This window comes from Papio anubis, chromosome 4, assembly GCF_008728515.1.
Source record: "Papio anubis isolate 15944 chromosome 4, Panubis1.0, whole genome shotgun sequence".
NCBI lineage: Eukaryota > Metazoa > Chordata > Mammalia > Primates > Cercopithecidae > Papio > Papio anubis.
In genome coordinates this window covers 99,171,808-99,192,419 of record NC_044979.1, presented here as the reverse complement: position 1 = coordinate 99,192,419, position 20,612 = coordinate 99,171,808, and the positions used below count along the sequence as shown (strand labels likewise).

At 44.8% G+C, this 20,612-nt stretch overlaps 1 protein-coding gene across 5 annotated transcripts in view; it reads left to right on the top strand.

Moving 5' to 3' along the window:
* The window catches only part of CPVL (carboxypeptidase vitellogenic like), a 205,553-nt gene that overhangs the window by 86,508 nt on the left and 98,433 nt on the right, over positions 1–20,612 (top strand). For all 5 annotated transcript variants that reach the window (XM_009203175.4, XM_021935228.2, XM_003896159.4 and 2 more), the window contains 3 exons: positions 13,198–13,312; positions 14,245–14,303; positions 16,931–17,010. In XM_009203175.4, the coding sequence (XP_009201439.1) occupies positions 13,198–13,312; positions 14,245–14,303; positions 16,931–17,010 (254 nt within the window). The remainder of the gene's footprint in view (positions 1–13,197; positions 13,313–14,244; positions 14,304–16,930; positions 17,011–20,612) is intronic.

Here is a 20,612-nt window from a genome sequence, read left to right as displayed (position 1 = left end):
AAACCAGCAGAAATGTAGCAGTTATAGCTGCTGGTAATTGAACACTGACTATGTGCTAGGCACTGTGCATTTTCTTATCTAATCCTTACCTGAACCCCATGAGAAGGCATTGTTATCCTCATTTTATAGATGAAGAGATTAAATAATCAGCCCCGAGTTACTCAACTAGAAATTGGCAGAACTGGAATATAAAATTAGGCCTCTGATGTGGAAATCCTTGATCTTGGCCGTCATGTGTTAGATCTAGAGAAAACGAGCCGTGGAAGGCACTTGAGTATAGTGGCTGAAAGTACAGTCTCTTCAGTAAGTCAGGGTTGGATAGAAATACTGGCTTCACTACTTATGCTAAAGGTGACCTTGGGGACATTTCTTAGTGTCTCTGAGCACTGGTTTCCTCATTTTAAAATGGGGATCAGAATACCTACTTGGCAATGGTTTTGAGACAGAAGAGATAATAGGGGAAAGCATTAGAGTGGTACCTAAAACATAGTAACTATAGTTGCTATTGTCATTATTTCATTATGATTATGATTATTATGGTTATTATTACTTTTTAAATTATTAACACAAATAATGTCAAGAACTAAGCGGGTCACAATTTGAGAGGTTAAAGATGACAGCAAATAGAGGGAAATTCTGAATTAGAAGAACCTGAACCCCAGCCATCAAGGTGGATTCATTGCTACCAGGTCAGGAAATTACTAAGTGAAACTGGGATTTTTCGCACTGAAGAAGATAAAAAAGACATAGAGATTATTACTCTTTAAAGTCAGCATCCTTCTCATTGGAAAAAAAAAATTGCTAGTATGACTTTATCTTATAGATATAGGAACATAGATAATTCATTGGACACATTTAGCCAAAACCTTCAGATCAGTTACCTCAAATGCCGTGGAGCCAAAACCTGGGGCATTTAGAGTCAGGCCTAGGCCTCTTTACAGAGGACCCCACCTTGATCCTCAGGCCAAGAGGAAAGGCCCAGATTCCTGGATTTGAGAATCTAGTGTCTGTGAAAGATCAGGATCACATTGATGAGGCCCGTGAGGTGCCGGGGCAACCTGTGAGAAGGACTGCCGCTCAGGATCCTACAGGCTGGGCCCTGCTGAATCAGATACTAGGATGATCAGATAGCACAGTACCCTTGAATCAGCAGTCAATTGGAGGGAAAATGAACCACTCTAATGCTCCTGGTCCAAAACAAAAGGCGTTCTCTCTGGCAGTAGAAGAGCATGTCCCAAAAGTGCCTGGAAGCCAACAGAACAGCCTATCCTCGGGGTTAAGGCGTGGAATCAGGCCCCACCATGCTTCAGCATGGTGCCATGTACACTCCCTCATCTGCACATCTGAACTTCTCCGGTAACACAGTTAATGTGGAAGAGGACAGGAATTCCCAAATGTGCTACTGCTCATCAGAAATACCTGGGGAGCTTTGGAAATATGATAGATCTCCCAGCTCATTGTCTAGCTGCACCCAGCATAGATTCTGATTCTGCAGATCTGGAGAGGACCCAGGGATCAGTGTTTGCAATGTGCTCCACAGTGGTCCCAGTGCAGCGAGTCAGTGGGCTGGAATTTGGGAAAACAGAACTAGAGGTTTGGATACAGGGATTCTAATTCCAAGTCTGCGATTCCCGGCTGTATAACTTGGGAGATGGCATTCGTATTCTCTGGGCCTCAGTTCTCTCCTATAGAAATAAAGATGTTAAACCTATTGGATTGCTAAGGCTCCATCCCAGCATTACATTCTGTGGTTCTATAGTTAAGTATAAAAACATCCAATAACTCCAAATCAGGATGTGGATTGAATGAAGGAGCCCTTGAACGTGTGGCCTGTGTGGTAGCCAGCCTTCAGGCTAGTCCCCAGTCCTCTTCATCTCTTGGCGTATGTGCCCTTGGGCAGTCCCCTCCACTGCTGAATCAAGGCTGGCTTTGTGACCAACATGCTAGCAGAAATGATGGTGTTTGACTTCCATGGCTACATTATAAAGGGCAATGTTACTTGTGCCTTGGTCTCTTGAGTCCGTCATTCTGAGGAGAGGATGCCGTATTGGGAGGACGGACACTCAAGCAGCCCCATGGCTGAGCCTCTGTGGAGAGGAAGTGAGGCCTCTACCCTCCAGTGGGTACCAACCTTGGAAGAGGTTCATCTAGTACCAGTCAAGCCTTCTGATGACTGCAGCTGTGGCTGATTCCTTGACCACAGTTTCATGAGAGACCCTGAGCCAGAACTGCCCAGCCAGACACCCTCAAATTTCTGACCCACGGGAATCCCGAGAGATCAAAAATTATTATTGTTGTCTTAAGCCATTAAGTTTTGGAGAGATGTTGTGTCGCATTAGATAACTAATATAGCTTCTTGTCTTGTACTTTTAGGCTGTGGCTGTGATATCTTGTGACAACTAGCATATACTCCTTAACCTGGAGGAAGGATAAGGACATAAGGAGTGGGGATTACTATGCCAGCTACTTCCAATTTTTTTTTTTTTTTTTTGCCTCTCAGCTCCAATTCTACCCTCTTCCCTGTTCTGCCATAATAGAGCTCTCAGCATTTCTCCTATGCAGCAAGCACGATGTTAAGCTTTGTCAGTAGAGGGTGCTGGAGAGACACTGCAGGCGGAATTTGGCTTCTCTTTCTGTTTCTGTGTCCTGCCTTTCGATTTTTCTTGGCCCACTGCCTAGTCTGTTAGCAGTGTGTTGAGGTAGGGGGTGGGGACATCCAGTGGCACTCTGTCTTAGCTATGCACCCAGACCACCAAGACTCTTAGCAAGATGATATCCCTGGCTCTGTCCAGGTGATCACCTGGCTGTGGCCTTCCCAGTGTGAACACCATACACCCTAGGCCTTGCCGGTGAGCAGACCCCCGATAGCCCTGCTCTCTCTGCAGCCCTCTCACTAGCTCAACCATTTGCGCACCAGAGGGTTGTTCCCTCGGTGCTCCCAGTGTAGACACCGTGCACTCCAGGCTGTGCGCCACCCTTCAGGCAAGCAGGCTCCTAGACTCCTGAGTCTCTCTGTGTCCACCTGCCAGTCACAGCCTACCTGTTCCTATTACCCAAGGATGGTTGGCCAGCTTTGGACCAGGGAACCCAGTGAAATTCTCAGCTACTCAGAGGGCTGCAACCATACCTTCTCCAACGAGGCCTGGACAGCAGCCTTGGGAAGGGTCTCCTCCCCACCATAAGGTCCATCTGCGAGCACTCCCCCTAGCCCAGGGCATTGTTTGGAGTTCTCTTTATATATGTATGTTTAGTCCCCTGTTATAACGAATACTTCTAGATATTAACATTTCCCTGTTCCTTAGTGGACATAGGAAGCCTACCTAGCATGCCGGTCTTTGGCCAACACTGAGGATGTGGCTGTGGGAGAGCAGGCCCCTCTGGTGTTTCATCTTCACTTTTGCCCAGGGGTGTCTGTGATACCCATGGCTGGCTGGGGCCAGAGTAAACACTGGAACTTGTAAGAGAATTAAAGGTGAATATTTCCAGGCAAAAAAAAAAAAAAATTAAATAAAAAATTAAAATGACTCTGTGGTTTCTGACTTCTGATTGGGCCTTAACTGATGCAGGTACCATTCTAAATCTTTCTCCAGCCCTGAGACACCAAGGGCTGGACTTGTGGTCTGGCCTAGGAAACGACTAATAGCAAAGTCTTAGGAGGCAGGGCAGCCAGTCTTTCTGTCTCAGCCCTATTCTGTCTGAGACCGCAGGATTCCCTCATCTGTGCTTCATTCTTCTCCCTTGGCAGATCAACATGCTTTGCTTCTCCAAGCACTCAACCGAGTATGACCAACCTTTCATTTCCAAGTTTACCTTTCCTTGCATCATGTAGCCAACAGAGATTAACTAGCACCCATGGCTGCCACAGTCTGGCTTACATCTTCTTCCTTGGTCCAATCAGCTAAGACTGAAGGTACTGGGTATTAGCCATGGATGAATGGAGACTCAGTTCTTAGAGAAGGGGGCATGGACTGGACAGATTTATTAAAATATGTCTCAAAATATATCTAACACAGGTGGATACAAATCCACCAGCAATGCAGCAAAGATTTGGAGATCGCAGATAATTGTCTTCTTCAAACTGATTCTGTTTATCTTCTCTTTGCTACGTACTTAATGGCATCAGGGATATAGAAGAATAGAGGGTATCAGAGACAAAATAAAAAGACAGTAGCTAAAGGTGATGTTATAGATCACCACCCATAGGTATATTTGAACACTCTGCAGAAACTTTTGCATGCCCGATTTCCTTTGTGGAAATGAAATAACATAGACAGAAAGTAGCTAACTTTTGCATCAAGAAGGGAAAGTAAGGTGTCTTCTCCACACCTCCCCGCATCCGCCCACTTCCCTATTCCTTATAAAGTGTAAGTTTCTGGTAGGAGGCACAAACAGAACAGCCATAACTATCTCATGAAGGAATGAGCCAGGTAGAAAGGTTAGGAAGAAGAAAGTTAGGATTCTAATGGGGTGTAAGCTGGTTCAAATCAGTGAGACAAGCCAAAGCTTGATGAGAGTCAGGGGAACTTGGGAATGACACAAGGAGGCCTCAAAACAAAAAAGGATTTTGAGACTGGATGCAGTGGCTCACGCCTATAATCCCAGTACGTTGGGAGGCCAAAGCAGGTGGATCGCTTGAGGTCAGACGTTCTAGATCAGCCTGGCCAACACGGTGAAATCCTGTCTCTAATACAAATACAAAAATTAGCCGGGGGTAGTGGTAGGCACCTGTAATCCCAGCTACTCCAGAGGCTGAGGCAGGAGAATCGCTTGCACTGGGAAGGTGGAGGTTGCAGTGAGCCAAGTCGTGCCATTGCACTCCAGCCTGGGTAACAAGAGCGAGACTCCATCTGAAAAACAAAAAACAAAAAAGATTTTGAAAAAATTAATTTTCTGTATGACGATACCATGGCAGCAATCATGGTAAAGGAAGATTTAGTGAGTGGTCAACACCAACCACTTGAAATAAAATTTCTTTGAAAAACATGAATGTCTTTAGCAACTTGTGTGTATGTGTTGAGTGTGTATGTGTAGAGTTAAAATGTTATGTACCTCTTTAACAATTCTAGTCACAAAATTAATTGCTTTAAATAAAAAGCTCTGCCTTGATTAACACCATTAGTGTAGCAGCTGAAGTATTAGCTGAACTGGGATCTGTATGGCAAAATGGGAGTCCATTTAAACATACTTGTGGGAATTTAAAGACATTTACTTGGGGTACTAATGACTTCAATTAAGGTAGAACACATTACTTAAACCAAGCAAATGATCAGCCTCTGCATATAGAAGTGTGAAGAGGGCCTTAATTAATTTACTAATTGCACTTCTCATCTTAAGCAGTGCCGTTGATGTGGATCTGTTAGTGGTTTAGTTGCTGTTTTCTCTAACCAAGCATGGCATTCCTTATTGGAGACAGGAGAAAAGGGGTGGCTAGGGATATGTAACCAGTCCTGAAGAATTGGCAGATGCCTGTCTACTTTAAGTGACTCTCTGGTCCGGAATGTTGCCCTAACACTTGCTGAGATACCTAAAATTTCCTAGGGCCACTCCAATAAAGTCCTCTTATACAATAGAATCATGAGGCTGGGTATGTAATCCCACCCTGTAATCCCAGCACTTTGGGAGACCGAGGCAGGTGGATCACAAGGTCAGGCGTTCGAGACCAGCCTGACCAACATGGTGAAACCCTATCTGTACTAAAAATACAAAAAAATTAGCTGGGCGTAGTGGTGCACACCTCTAATCCCAGCTACTCAGGAGACTGAGGCAGGATAATCACTTGAACCTGGGAGGTGGAGGTTGCAGTGTGCCGAGATCACGCTATTGCACACCAGCATGGGCGACAGAGCAAGACTCCATCTCAAAAAAAAAAAAAAAAAATTATGTTATTTAAAGTACTGAAATTGGCAAGTTTTTAGCACCCCCCTAGTCAATATATTAACTTACTGTTTCAGTGATATGTATATGGTCTGAGCAGGAGGTTATCTATTTCTCTCTCTCTCTCTCTCTCATGCAAAGGAGGGCCTGGGATAAGGGCTGGTGGAGGATGAGGGTGGAAAGGAAGACTCGGGGCAAAGGTGATGCTATTCAGGGAGGGTATGTCAACCTGGGGAACAATAGGGCAGACAGGATTTAGTACTAGTTTTGTTTCAATGAGTTTCACTTTCTTTGAATGACATTCCATTAAGACATGGAATAGATTTTTCACCATCATTGTGAATAAGCAATGGAATTTGCTAATGTGAGAAATTGTGAAATTCCCTTTTGTAGAGATTCTGGCAGAATAGATAACGTCTCTCCTTCTGGGCCATTCCTTCTGGAAGAAACACTGAATAAAGAGTGTCCAAGTTCATGGATTGGTCACCAGGGGTCGCCAGAGGAATCGAAAGGGCTTCTGAGGCAAAGCCATAGTTGCTTCTTGTTCTCCAATAAAGGGCCCAGGTTTGTGGGACCCACGGGCCAACCCTCTTCTGTTGCTAGGGAGGCTTCTCACTTAAGTATTTAGGATTCCTTTGTTCTTTCTTTAATATTTAGAACTTTTTTATCCCTTCCGTTTTAATCATCAGTTCTTGCTGCAGGACTCTGACCTGTAAGTCATTAGTAGAGGTTTTATTTTCTTCTTTAATATGTAGTATGAGGGGATTACTCATATTTTAGATCTCAGCTCAAATGTTACCCCACCACCAGAGGCCTTCTTTAAGTGCTTAATCTAGTGTCTCTCCATTCCTCTTTCATATCACTCATTTATTTAGTTACTTGTTTATTGCCTTCCCACACCAGCAGAAAAATCATCAGAGCTGACACTTAAATAGATGTGCCAGGCACTGTTCTCAGTGCTGTGCATATATCGACCCTAAAACTGCATGAAAACCTTAGGAGATAGACATTATAGTATCCATATTTTCAGTCAGCAGATGCTGAAACACAGAGGAGTTAAGTAACTTGCCCAAGGTCACAGAATTCTAAAATAGCATAGCTGGAATTCAAACCTTGGCATTCTGGCTCCAGAATCCACGCTCGTAACTATAAAGTATTCTGCCTGCTCATGGGTGGGAGCTGGTCTGCATCCACAGCCTTAGACAATCCCTGTGAGTAGTTGGCGTTATATGTTAAATGAGTTAATACCTTGTGGTAAATTCATAGAGTGCATACTGTTCAGCAGAATAATGGTATGTACTGATATAAAGAGATCTTCACAACATATTGTTAAGTGAATACAGCATATTAGAGCATATTAGAGTATAGCCTGATCCTATTTTTGGAAAAAAGCGTGTGTATGTATATTGCATATGTAATAGCTACAGCATATGTATATATGTGTTTGTATGGAGGGGGACCATAGAGAAAAATCTGGAAGGGTAAACGTAAGCATCTCCATGATCATCTCTAGGAAGTAGAATTTGTCGGGGAAGAGGGGCTTTTAAAACTACCTTCAATGAAAACAAAAACAAAAACCTTTAGTTAGAATAAGTACTGTTTTTATAATAGAAAAAATTTTAAGAAAACTTTTAAGAAAAAGTTTAAAGTTTTTTTTTTTTTTTGAGATAGTCTCGCTCTGTCGCCCAGGCTGGAGTGCAGTGGCGCAATCTCAGCTCACTGCAAGCTCCATCTCCCTGGTTCACGCCATCCTTCTGCCTCGGCCTCCCAAGTAGCTGGGACTACAGGCGCCTGCCACCACGCCCAGCTAATTTTTTGTATTTTTAGTAGAGACGGGGTTTCACTGTGTTAGCCAGGATGGTCTCCGTCTCCTGACCTCATGATCCACCCACCTTGGCCTCCCAAAGTGCTGGGGTTACAGGCGTGAGCCACCGCGCCCGGCCAAATTTTAAAGCTTTTGGAAAAACAAATGCATTAATTGTGTTGCTTCATACACTTTTGAATTATAACTTCAATATAATAAATGTTTTTAAATTCCTGGATTTTGTAATGCTGTAGATGAATTAAAGTGGTCATTTCTTCATTCAGTCTTAAGTATTGCAGTGTGGTTTTGTTCAGGAAGTCTTTTATTCTTTCCAAAGTTGAGAGTAGGGGAAGGGCTGCATTCTCACAATTGAGAGCTGAATATATCACCCTAAGGATTGTCACAGAATAACCTCATGCCATTGTTATGGACATAATTAATATTATACTGCATATCATGACATCTGATGCCATATTATATTACAAAAGTCTGCATGCCGTGACACAACTGACTCTTGGGCTTTTGACGTTGAACACATACACCTTTATTTTCCAGATCTGACTTTCACATTTTATCACAGGTAAGGGTGACATTAGTTCACAGGTTGGTTGGCCCATCAAAGTAGAAAGATGTATGTGTGGGCTTTTCTTTAAAAACAGGCTAGGCCGGGCGCGGTGGCTCAAGCCTGTAATCCCAGCATTTTGGGAGGCCAAGACGGGCGGATCACGAGGTCAGGAGATCGAGACCATCGTGGCTAACACGGTGAAACCCCGTCTCTACTAAAAAATACAAAAAACTAGCCGGGCGAGGTGGCGGGTGCCTGTAGTCCCAGCTACCCGGGAGGCTGAGGCAGGAGAATGGCGTAAACCTGGGAGGCGGAGCTTGCAGTGAGCCGAGATCCGGCCACTGCACTCCAGCCTGGGCGACAGAGCGAGACTCCGTCTCAAAATAAAATAAAATAAAATAAAATAAAAAAATAAAAACAGGCTTCTTCCAGGGTTGTTGAGCCTCATTCACCTCCTCCAGGAAAGTAAATCAGGAGCAAGGTCAACTGAGGCTGGAAGTGTATACACAGATCTTGTTATTTAAGCATTCCGAGAATGCAGTATCCTGTGCTTCAAAGTTGCATAATAAAGATGTTTGGCACTGAGGTGTTTGACTTGACTTTGTAGTGTGGCCTCTCAGGATTAGGCTATTTTTCTGAGAGTCCAGAGGTCCGGTTCATTGTGCCAGGTCACAGGAAAGGACATGGAAGGCCAAGGGAGGATAGGGTGGAGGATAGGGGAGAACAGGCTGGAGACCAGAGGCCTGAGATATTTAGAGGGCAAACTTTCCATCCTCCTTCAGACCCTCAGCCTCGCCTACACATTCGAACCACCTGGGAGCTTTTGAGAAATACTGATGAGGCCTCCTCCCCACAGACCAACAGAATTGGAATCTCTGAGATTTGGATCTAGGCAGTAGTATAAAAATACTACTCTCCAAAAGAGAAAAGCTCTCCAAAATTTTAATGAGCACATTGTGGCTTCTAGGAGTTCACATGTAGTTTAGGAAGGAAGTGGGGCTGGATATCCGCTGGAATCAGTTGGACTCACAGCATCTCATATTCCCTGGGAGGCTGGGAAGAGCAGGGACTACCTTCCACCCAGATCCCATTGTTTTTCCACTTCTCATGTGTGTAATTTGCTCCTACTGCTGAGTGAATACAAGAGGAATGTGATACTGGTGAGTGAATCCGAGAGGAGATAAAAATCACTTATTTAAACAAAAAAACACAGTTCCACAGGCAGGTTGGGGCAAGCTGGTTATTTTTATTCAGCACATTAGAGTTCACAACATCATTTCATATACGTTTGCTCCTCAGAGCCTTCAAGCAATCCTGCGGGGCAGGCATTATGGTCATTTGACAGATGAGGAAACTGAGGGCCAGGATGGCACAGCTGTTATGTGGCCAACTGGAACCACAGCCTGTCTGGCTCCCAGTTCCAGGGCTCACTCTGCTTCCAAGCAGCAGCTTTAAAAGGCTGTCATTGATTTTCATTTTTTCTGCTTTGACTTATTATCATCATTATTTGAGACAGAGTCTTGTTCTGTTGCCCAGACTGAAGTGTAGTGGCATGATCTCGGCTCACTGCAACCTCTGCCTCCTGGGTTCAAGTGATTCTCCTGCCTCAGTCTCTTGAGTAGCTAGGATTACAGGCACCTGCCACCATGCCTGGCTAATTTTTGTATTTTTAGTAGAGATGCGGTTTCACCGTATTGGCCAGGCTGGTCTTGAACTCCTGACCTCAGGTGATCCGCCCTCCTTGGCCTCCCAAAGTGCTAGGATTATAGGCATGAGCTACCGTGCCCAGCCTCTGCTTTGACTTATGAGACAAAACCCTCATTCTGTTTATTTGTTCATAAACATTTGAACACTTGAGGCAGGGGGAGTAACTAGTAAAACTGATCAGGGAAGTTGTGGGCTACAGGAGCGAGAAAAAACCACCACACGGCCCACTTTCTTATTCTGTCATTTACAGATAGATTGTGTTCAAGCCATCTACAAATTCCTTGTGTTCATCTATTACAGCAATAGATAATATTTGGAGAACATATACTATAAAGCTGAGGTTTATGGAAAGGAATTCATTTAATTCTCCCAGCAAGCATACAGTGTAGCTATTATTATTGATCTTTTTTTTTTTGAGACGGAGTTTCGCTCTCGTTGCCCAGGCTGGAGTGCAATGGTGCAATCTCGGCTTACTGCAATGTCTGCCTCCCGGGTCCAAGCGATTCTCCTGCCTCAGCCTACCACGTAGCTAGGATTACAGACACGTGCCACCAGGCCCAGCTAATTTTTTTGTATTTTTAGTAGAGACAGGGTTCTTCTCCACGTTGGTCAGGCTGGTCTGGAACTCTTGAGCTCTGGCAATCGGCCTACCTCGGCCTCCCAACGTGCTGGGATTATAGGCATGAGCCACTGTGCCTGGCCTATTGATCCTGTTGTTATGGGTGGGGAAACTGAGATCCAGAGAGCTTAGGCAACTTGCCCAAAGTTTCACACTGGTAGGTAGTAAAGCCTAGATTTGAATCCAAACCGTTTGGGACAAGAGCTTCCGCGCTTCTTCATTATGTAATACTGCGCTGACCCCTGGAGCTTCAGGCCTGCTCATCAGAGGCCCCAGTAGGACTCTGGGCTTCTACCATTTCTACCTGTTTCCTTAGTCATAATAAGCATTTATATTTATTGTGCTTTTATCATATATTAGGCATTGTTCCAAGGGCTTTAATTATGTCGCTTAATTTGTTAACGCTCAAGAATGAGCCCGAGAGGTGGCGCCTCATAGGAATGGTGTGCCCCAGCTCATGGCCATTCTTACCAGCCCCTATCTTGTAGCAGGTCCCCCTGTGCCCCTTCCAAAGCCGTGAAAGACTCTGTCAGGCTCTTGGTGACTGGGAAAGAGAAGTTCCTCTGTGCCCTCTGTGGTCATGGTTAGAACTCTGCTCAGCTCTTCCTGCAGGTCTTGGCAGTGGCATCCCAGTTACCTTCTTTTGAGTCAGTCTTGCCTTCTGCCTCAGCCTTCTCCCGCCATCCAGGTCAATGGAACGCATCCACTCAGACCTTCCAACAACATCTTGATTTGTCTATACAGCCAGGCCAAGTCAGAGGTGGTGGGATTTTATTCTGGGCTGAAGCCAGGGGATCCTTGCTGACTAACCATCCAACGAGCCAGGCCATCATGCAAGGGCCCACTGTTAGGTCCTGCTGGAAGCCAAGCCGGGGAGCCAAGTAGAGCTTTTTTCAGGTGGTTCTAGAGGATTCGCCTGGCGACTGTGCCTTCTTCACTTTCTAGGTCTGTGAGGGTTTCCCTTGTCGTTTCCCTCGTGCACAGCTCTGCTCCCTGGCTCTGCTCCTGGCTGGATCCTTCTCAGCTTTCAGGGCTCAGGGCAGCACTCAGACCTCATTGAAGCCTTCGCTAGTCACCTTCTCCTTTTCAGCCTCCAGTGACTCTTAAATCACGTGTATTTCCTTTTCACACTCTCCAATCATTGTCTTTACTTATTTATTTATTTATTTGAGACAGAGTTTCACTCTTGTTGTCCAGGCTTGAGTACAGTGGTGGTATCTCAGCTCACTGCAACCTCCACCTCCCCGGTTCAAGGGATTCTCCTACCTCAGCCTCCCGAGTAGCTGGGATTACAGGCACCCGCCACCACGCCCAGCTAATTTCTTTATTTTTAGTGGAGATTTGCCGTGTTTCAGGCTAGTCTTGAACTCCCAAACTCAGGTGATCCACCCACCTCGGCCTCCCAAAGTATTGGGATTATAGGCGTGAGCCACCATGACCAACCTTGTCTTTATTTCTTACTTACTGCCTACATTGCCCATGCAATTCTAAGTTCTAAAAGGACATGCATTTTCTTCTTCACTCACTGTTCTGTGTACCTAGCTCCTGACACTGTGCCTGGCCCATAATGGGTGCTCAATAAATACACATTGAATGAAATAGTTGAAAAAGTCTCTGTCATTGAAGGTGATGGTATTGACACTATGGCCAGGAGCTTCATTTTCAACCTCACAGCCCTGCCAATACCCCTTTCTAGTTCTTGTCTCCCACGTCTCCTAAATAAATCTGTACCTTATTCAGGGATTCGTCATTGTTATTTGTATTGGCTAAAGGCCCCTAGGGCCTGTCTGCTCCTCCTCATTTTCCATGGTGTTGAATGAAGTTGTCCTTGTCCCTATGAACACATTCTTTTTTTTTTTGAGACAGAGTCTTGCTCTGTCACCCAGGCTGGACTGCAGTGGCACAATCTTGGCTCGCTGCAACCTCCGTCTCCAGGGTTCAAGCGATTTTCCTGTCTCAGCCTCCCAAGTAGCTGGGATTACAGGTGTGCGCCACTATGCCTGGCTAATTTTTTGTATTTTTAGCGGAGACAGTTTCACCATGTTGGCCAGGCTGGTCTCGAACTCCTGACCTCAGTTGATGGCCGCCTGCCTTGGCCTCCCAAAGTGCTGGGATTACAGGCGTGAGCCACCGCGCCCAGCTATGAACATGTTCTTAGTGAATAAAATCAGAAAGACATTTGGGCTCTCAGTGCAGAAGGGAAAGTGTCGCTGAGAATGGATTCTTTGTTGTGCCTCTGTTGGGAATATGCATGTCAAATGGAAGAGTCCTAAAGAGTCCCTTTTTTAGTTTAAACAGCTAAAAAAATATGCCCTAGGCAGTATGCTAGGTGTCTGGCAGCATGCACAAGCCAAGCATCTACATTTAAGGGGCTTTCTGTCTCTTGGTGGGAAAGGACTTGACTGCATGACAAGAAGACACCAGCATATGAGGCACAGTCTCATTCACAGAACCAAAGACGATCAGTACTTTGCTTATAGCGGCGAATGGTTACTGAGGTCTGGGGAGGTTTCATGGGATTTAGTCACAGCCCTGTAACACAGAGAGGATTTGGGTGAGTTTACTTGTGTGTGTTCTGTAGCCTTAGTGAGTGTTCTGTGTGGTCACTGGTTTTATTGTTTCCTCTAGATACAGCCAGAAGATGCCCCAGTAGTTCTCTGGCTACAGGGTGGGCCAGGAGGTTCATCCATGTTTGGACTCTTTGTGGAACATGGGCCTTATGTTGTCACAAGTAACCTGACCTGTAAGTATCCCTTGCACTATATTTCCTATAGAATCTTTCATCTGAGCCTCATATCTGCTCCAAAACTAATTTAGAGTAAACACGGAACCACTAGGACTAGCTTAACTGTTCCAGATTACCAAAACACAACTTTCTGGCAATGTCCATCCGAGAAGGAGGAGCCTCAGGGCTGTGTCCTGACTGGGCTGCTGTCTCCCTTGATATTTGGGTGAAAAGTTCTAATCCGCTTTCTTGCAGTCTGCTGCTGACTCAAGCATTCTGGGTTTGCAGAACAGTTGGTATTTATTACAATTTGGGACAGTTCTTTGCAGGGGACTAATGGGTGGAATTATATTCCTAATTACTCACATGAACTACACACTTTGTGGTTCGGTCACACTTAGGATCTGATAACTTGGAAGCAAGACGCTATTCCAGGTGGGGGCTGAGGTGGAGGAAGGATAAAGAGCAACATCTGGCTGTCACTAAGTTTACCTTCATCTAATTTTTTTTTTTAATTTTGTTTTCTTTCCCCTGGGTTAGAATTTGGAGTGTGAGCCAGTTTATGACTCAGTATAAAGGCTTATGTGCCAGTTTTGTTGAAGTAGTTCTCTTCAAGAGATGGAGCCTTAAGGATGATTGATTTAATTGGACATACGGATATTATTGCAGAGGTGGTTGGTGGGTGTTTTTTCATGTTCCAAGCTTTCGTTGGGTTTTGTTTCCAAGCTTTATCTCAGGTGTGGAAACGCTCTGGGCTGGGGGAACGTGAAGGAGAGGAGTGGAGAGGGTAAAGGTGCAGGTGCCTGTTCCCCACTATGACAGTATGAAGCATGTTAGAGGGGACACCAACAGCTCACGAGGACCGGGGAGTGTGTTGGGCTTCTGACCACTGTGAGGCCTCGGTGGAATGCTTGTCCACTCTATCTCACCCCTCTTCTCTGGTTTCACAGTGCGTGACAGAGACTTCCCCTGGACCACAACGCTCTCCATGCTTTACATTGACAATCCAGTAAGTCTGGGATGATCCTGTGAGCTGTCAGTGCTGGCCTCTCCTGTCTTTTACTTTTTCCTTTTTACTAAGTACATTTAAAAAAATAGATTTAGTTTTTCCTTTTCAAAATAGAATTTAATCTGTGAAATTAAAACCATTTTGAGATTTAGTTATTCTGTTAACATATATAATCATATCAGAGTTTGGCAGTTTTCTTTGCTGCCTTCTCTCGTGTCCTCATTTTTTTTTTTCTATTGAGACGGAGCCTTGCTGTGTCGTCCAGGCTGGTGGCTCACTGCAACCTCTGCGTCCCCAGTTCAACCCGATTCTCCTGCCTCAGCCTCCCAAGTAGCTGGCACCTGCCACCACACCTGGCTGATTTTTGTATTTTTAGTAGAGATGGGAGCGGGGGTGGGGGTGTTCACATATTAGATAGGCTGGTCCTTTTTTTTTTTTTGAAACGGAGTCTCGCTCTGTCGCCCAGGCTGGAGTTCAGTGGCCGGATCTCAGCTCACTGCAAGCTCCGCCTCCTGGGTTCAAGTGATTCTCCTGCCTCAGCCTCCCGAGTAACTGGGACTACAGGCGCCCGCCACCTCGCCCGGCTATTTTTTTGTATTTTTTTTAGTAGAGACAGGGTTTCACCATGTTAGCCAGGATGGTCTCGATCTCCTGACCTCGTGATCTTGGCCTCCCAAAGTGCTGGGATTACAGGCTTGAGCCACCGCGCCCGGCCGATAGGCTGGTCTTAAACTCCTGGCCTCAGGTGATCCACCTGCCTTGGCCTCCCAAAGTGATGGGATTATAGGCTTGAGCCCACCGCGCCTGGCCCGTTTCCTTATTTTTAATCCTATGAGATGTCCTGTTCACTGAATTAGATAACCCAGGAGGAGGAATTTGTTTCTTTTCACTGACAGTATGGGTTCCCTATATAACGGGTTATTATGTAGTGTCAGAACTTCTAATCTTTCACAATCTTCTAATCTTTCACATAGAGTTATAGATATACAAAGTCAAAATGGGTCTCCTTCACTTTTTTTTTTTAATTTTTATTTTTTTGAGATGGAATCTTGCTCTGTCACCCAGACTGGAGACCTCCACTTCCCAGGTTGAAGCAATTCTCCTGCCTCAGCCTCCCGAGTAGCTGGGATTACAGACTTGTGCCACCACGCCTGGCTAACTTTTGTATTTTTAGTGGAGATGGGATTTCACCATGTTGGCCAGGCTGGTCTTGAACTCCTGACCTCAAGTGATCCACCCACCTCAGCCTCCCACAGTGCTGGGATTACAGGTGTGAGCTACCGCTCCTGGCCTCCTTCACTTATTAAGACAAGCAGAATGCTTCATCTCTGGACAAAAGTGATACTCTCCTTGGGGAGGTCTTCTGATATTGGTTCTATTAAGGTGCAAAATAGGAGAGAAACTTAGCATCAGCTTCTACAGATTTGGAGTATCTTTGTGTCCTTAACTAAAATCTTTAACTTCTTTCACTTTTCAGATGCTCCAAAGAGAACACAAAAAAAGGGGAAAAAATGTCAACATGCTCGTTCCCCCACCTTGTTTTGTCAGCCTTCCATTTTCCTTGTCCACAACTGTGTATTTAAATAAAAGATGAATTAAACATCCTTGGGTGTTTGGAAAACAAAAACAAAAACACAAAAATCTTTATACCAGATAGGGAGTGCATTCCTTATGCAAATTGTTGACGTAAAAATAGTAGCTACTTCTTTTAATTTACAGTTCAGTTGTCTGTGAACTTCCAGGTATAAGAAAATATTAGTTTAAAATTAGTCTTAATTATGTTAAAACTCCTTACCTACTGAAGATGTAATGGCTTAATGGCCATATTTCTCGAAAATAAAGAAAAGAAGGGGGAGGAGGAGGAGGAAGAAGAAGAAGACAACATACAACTACCTTTTTCTCCAGCCTAGAGAGTTTCTTTTTTTCTTTTTCTTTTTCTTTTTTTTTGGAGACAGAGTCTCGCTCAGTCACCCAGGCTGGAATACAGTGGCATGATTTCAGCTCACTGCAATCTCCGCCTCCCAGGCTCAGGTGATTCTTATGCCTCAGCCTCCCCAATAGCTGGGATTACAGGCACCCACCATCATGCCTGGCTAATTTTTGTATTTTTCGTAGAAATCGTGTTTCACCATGTTGGCCAGGCTGGTCTTGAACTCCTGACCTCAGATGATCTGCCCGCCTCAACCTCCCAAAGTGCTGGGATTACAGAAGTGACCCACCACACCGACTAAGAGTTTGTTCTTGGCAGGACAGAGCAAAGCACTCTCCAGGGAGAGGAGACAACTTTGGATCTTTTGATACTGTAGCAGGGGATGGAAAAGATGAATTCTTCTTCCTTAAATCAACATCTGGCAGAGTCTCCACTGAGGACCAGGGCAGCTCAGCCGCTGACCCCAGGGCAAAGCTCTGTGTTGCTGTTTTGTTTGGGCTTTGAGGGGTAGAGAGAATAGGTGGCACTCAGCATCCTCCTGGGAGGAGGGCTAAAGGCACGGGGAGATGATGGCAAAAATCTGAAGTCTGAGCTTGGCCTTTGGAACAAGGTCGCCTTTCAGTGTGGGACCTCCCTGCAGGTCTCTTAAGGCATGTGTTTCTCTGTATTTATACCTGCTTGTCTATTTCTTCTGCAGGTGGGCACAGGCTTCAGTTTTACTGATGATACCCACGGATATGCAGTCAATGAGGACGACGTAGCACGGGATTTATATAGGTAACATGCTCCCGCTTTCTCTTGGCCTTCTTCAGACCAAACATTTTTCTATCTCAACAGGAAAATTATTCTAGCATTGGAATTATTATTGACTGAGCCTTAATATTCCTGAAGATAATTTAAGGATACTTTCACATCCACACACAGCAGAATTTTTCAATTAAAGATTATTTTTTAAAACTTTCAACCAGACATCTGAAAGGTTTCTGCTTGTTTTCCAAAATTGTATTTAACTTTGCATTTCTGGGGAGACAACATCTTTTCAGATACTTGTTTGTTTCCCAGGATTCTTCTTTTTGTGGCTTTTGGATGCAATTTTTTACTTTCTGCGTCTAGTTCATGACTTGTCCATGCTGAAAACTTAGCTTGTTAGTCTCTAGTATTCTCCCTTCTTCTTGTGAAAGTTTTCTTTTGCTTAAAAAAAAAAAAAAAAAAAAGGAAAAATGTAAAGTTGTAAGTCTGGCCAAATAGTGTCCATATAATGTCTCCCTTTCTTTATTTACTCATATTAATCAGTGCTATTTTTAGCATTTTAAAAAAAGCAAATGACCTTTCTTATTTGGTCAGATTTTTCCAGTCTACAAATTATTACTAGAGACCAAATCCTTTCTGGTCACTAGGGCACCGCTTTATGCATTATAATAATTTACTAAATTATTATAATAATTTGCTAAAAGAACCCTAGTGGCCAGAAGGAGTTAACTAGCTCCCTACCCCACACCTCCACCAAGCACTCTGTTAATTACTACCAATCCCCAAAGCGAAAACGCATCTAATAGGAGTCAGAGTTCGCTGATCTCTGACAAAAGCTTTCCGTTTCACTTTTCTTTCTCTCTAAGGCAGATAGGTGGCTGGAGGGAGAGAAGAAAGAACTACTTCCAAGCCCCTTTCCCAAAGATCTCTCCCTCTGCCCACCTAGAAAAGAATATGGCTGTTGTCTTCTCCACTTTTGTTTTTCACATGTTCCATGATTCAATCACTTCTATTCAGTGTCTAGGGGGATGCCCAGGACCCCACACTTCTGCTTCCATGTACAGTGGGGTCCTAGGGACATATTTGCCAAGTTCCTGGTGGGGTGTTCCCCCCAGCACCCCCTCCCCTTCCCTCCACAGACGTGACGGACGGCAGTCCTCCTCACAGGCTTCCTCAGAGCCAGGGCCAGGGCTCTCTTGGCACTGTGTGCTCTCTTTCTTCAGATTAGAGACCTACTCCCCACCCCCACCTCCCATCCCTCTTTGGTTTAAATCCAAACAAGCTCAGTGGTTAACTAGCAAACACCCTGAGGGCAGAGGTTCTGTATTGAAGAGCTGCATCGGCCCCCTCTAAGACAGAGCATCACTGCCAAGCCGTTTCTGTGTGTCCTTCCCCTCCCCCGAAGACTGTTACAGCTTCCAGTTGCCCCTCCATATGGGGATGTCGACTGCTGACATGTGGTCCATCTCCTCTTGCCTGACATGTAAAGGGAACCTATTTCAAAGCATCTATTGTTTATAGCTGTTGTAGTTCTTTTTGCTTTGGGCTCTTAGAACTGGAAAATAGCTAATCAAGGGTAGTGCAGAAAACTGATTTCAGCTGTTTCCTTTATAGTTTACACTCTTCGTTTCCCTTTGTGGCCACATTCTTCTCTCCAGCTCTCCAGATGGGTGTTTGCAATAAGAAGGTCGCTTGGAAACCTGCAAACGGGCTACTACAGGTTTAAAGAGTGGAGCTTTCATTTGCTCCCTTTGAAAACCAACTTTCATTTTTCTGAAAATCCCATTCTTTTGGACTATTAATAGTGCATGGCTGTAAGGAGACATTTACCATTCACAGTTTTGCTGCTTTTGTGTTTGGAAATAAAACTTTTTCACGAACAAGATGTTAAAATACTCTCCCTCTTTTCTTATTTGGAATGTGCTATTTAGTCACAATGCCTCTCTGGTTTAAAAAAAATTATGAAATTTATTAACTTTGATTTGGAGTACACTAGCTGGTGCCACTCTTCTTCTGCCATTGTTTACCAATTGCCTATTATGTGCCAGCTGCTGTTCTTGGTGCTGGTGAGACAGTAGTAAGCAATCCCCAAAGCCCCTGCCCTCCTGGTGCTTAGTCTAGTGGTGGACCTATAGTTATTTTCTTAGCAGCCAAATGTAAGCGCTACTATAGTTTTCTCCTACATGTTGGTTTGCAATGGGAAATGATATGTAGTGTTGCTAAACAAAGCTTCATAGCAATGCAGCTAGGAAGCAGGCTTCCTATATTAAATGAGAAAACTCTGTGTCCTGTGCCAGGTGGAGAGGATCATGGCTCAGCCTCGCTAGATGTTGAATGAATGCAAAAAAGGCTCCCCTCACCGGCTCCAACAAGAGCAGCACTGCCAGGATTCCTGTTGCTGAGCTTGTGTCGGTCCAGTGCAGGGCAGGTGAGCCCCAAAGTGGGGCTTAGCCTGTGAGGGGTTTTGGCTTTGCCCAGAAAAGAATTCAAGGGTGGCCGGGTGTGGTGGCTCACACCTGTAATCCCAGCACTTTGGGAGGCCGAGGCAGGCAGATCACCTGAGGTCAGGAGTTCCAGACCAGCCTGACCAACATGGAGAAACCCTGTCTCTACTAAAAATACAAAAATTACCTCTTCTTGGTGGTGCATGCCTGTAATCCCTGCTACTCAGGAGGCTGTGGCAGGAGAATCGCTTGAACCTGGGAGGCAGAGGTTGCGGTGAGCTGAGATCATACCATTGCACTCCAGCCTGGACAACAAGAGCGAAAATGTCTCAATTTAAAAAAAAAAAAAAAAAAAAAGAGAATTCAAGGTGAGATGGAGGTAGAAGAAAACAGCTTTATTGAAGGGGCAGTGTTACAGCTCCATGTCTACTCCTGCAGGGCTACTGCCTAGTCAGAGTAGCAACTTAGGGCAATTTTGCAGTCATATTTAAACCCACTTTTAATTACATGCAGATTAAGGGTTGGTTCATGCAGAATTTTCTAGGGAATGGATAGTCGCTTTTGTGTCTTTGGGTCACTGCCATGGAAAGGGGTGGTAACGCCTGGTTGTTGCCGTCACGATGGTAAACTGACATGGCCCACTGATAGGCGTGTCTTATGGAAAGCTGCTTCCGCCCAGGCCCTGTCTTAGCTAGTCCTCAGTTTGATCCAGCATCCAAGCCCCACCTCTGTATTTGAGTCCCACCTCCTACCTCATGTCCACTGCCAGTGACTGTAGGTACACTTTGCTTGGCTTTGGTTGGTATGGAGCTTTTGCTTAGATTACCTGAAACTCGATTATCCTGAATGTTGCTTGTGTTTATGATTATGCTTCTCAGTCCATTAGAACTGACCAGATTCCAGTGCTGTCTTTGGGTCTACAATGCATGATCATGTCCACTCACCTTTTCTGCCCTGCATCCACCTGATCTCTGTTTAAAAACTTATCTGAGGAATAATTTTCTTGTAGTCATTCTTCCTTGCAATCTCTGTTTCTCTTTTTGGTCCTTTAATATACATTTTTGCGAGCAGAGAGCCCTCAACTAAAATTCTGTTTATTAGACAAGTCCTTGGCACAATGCCAGCAAGGTGGCCAAGTGGAATCACCAGGAAGAAGCATGCGTCTTGTGCCATGTAGCTCTTGTA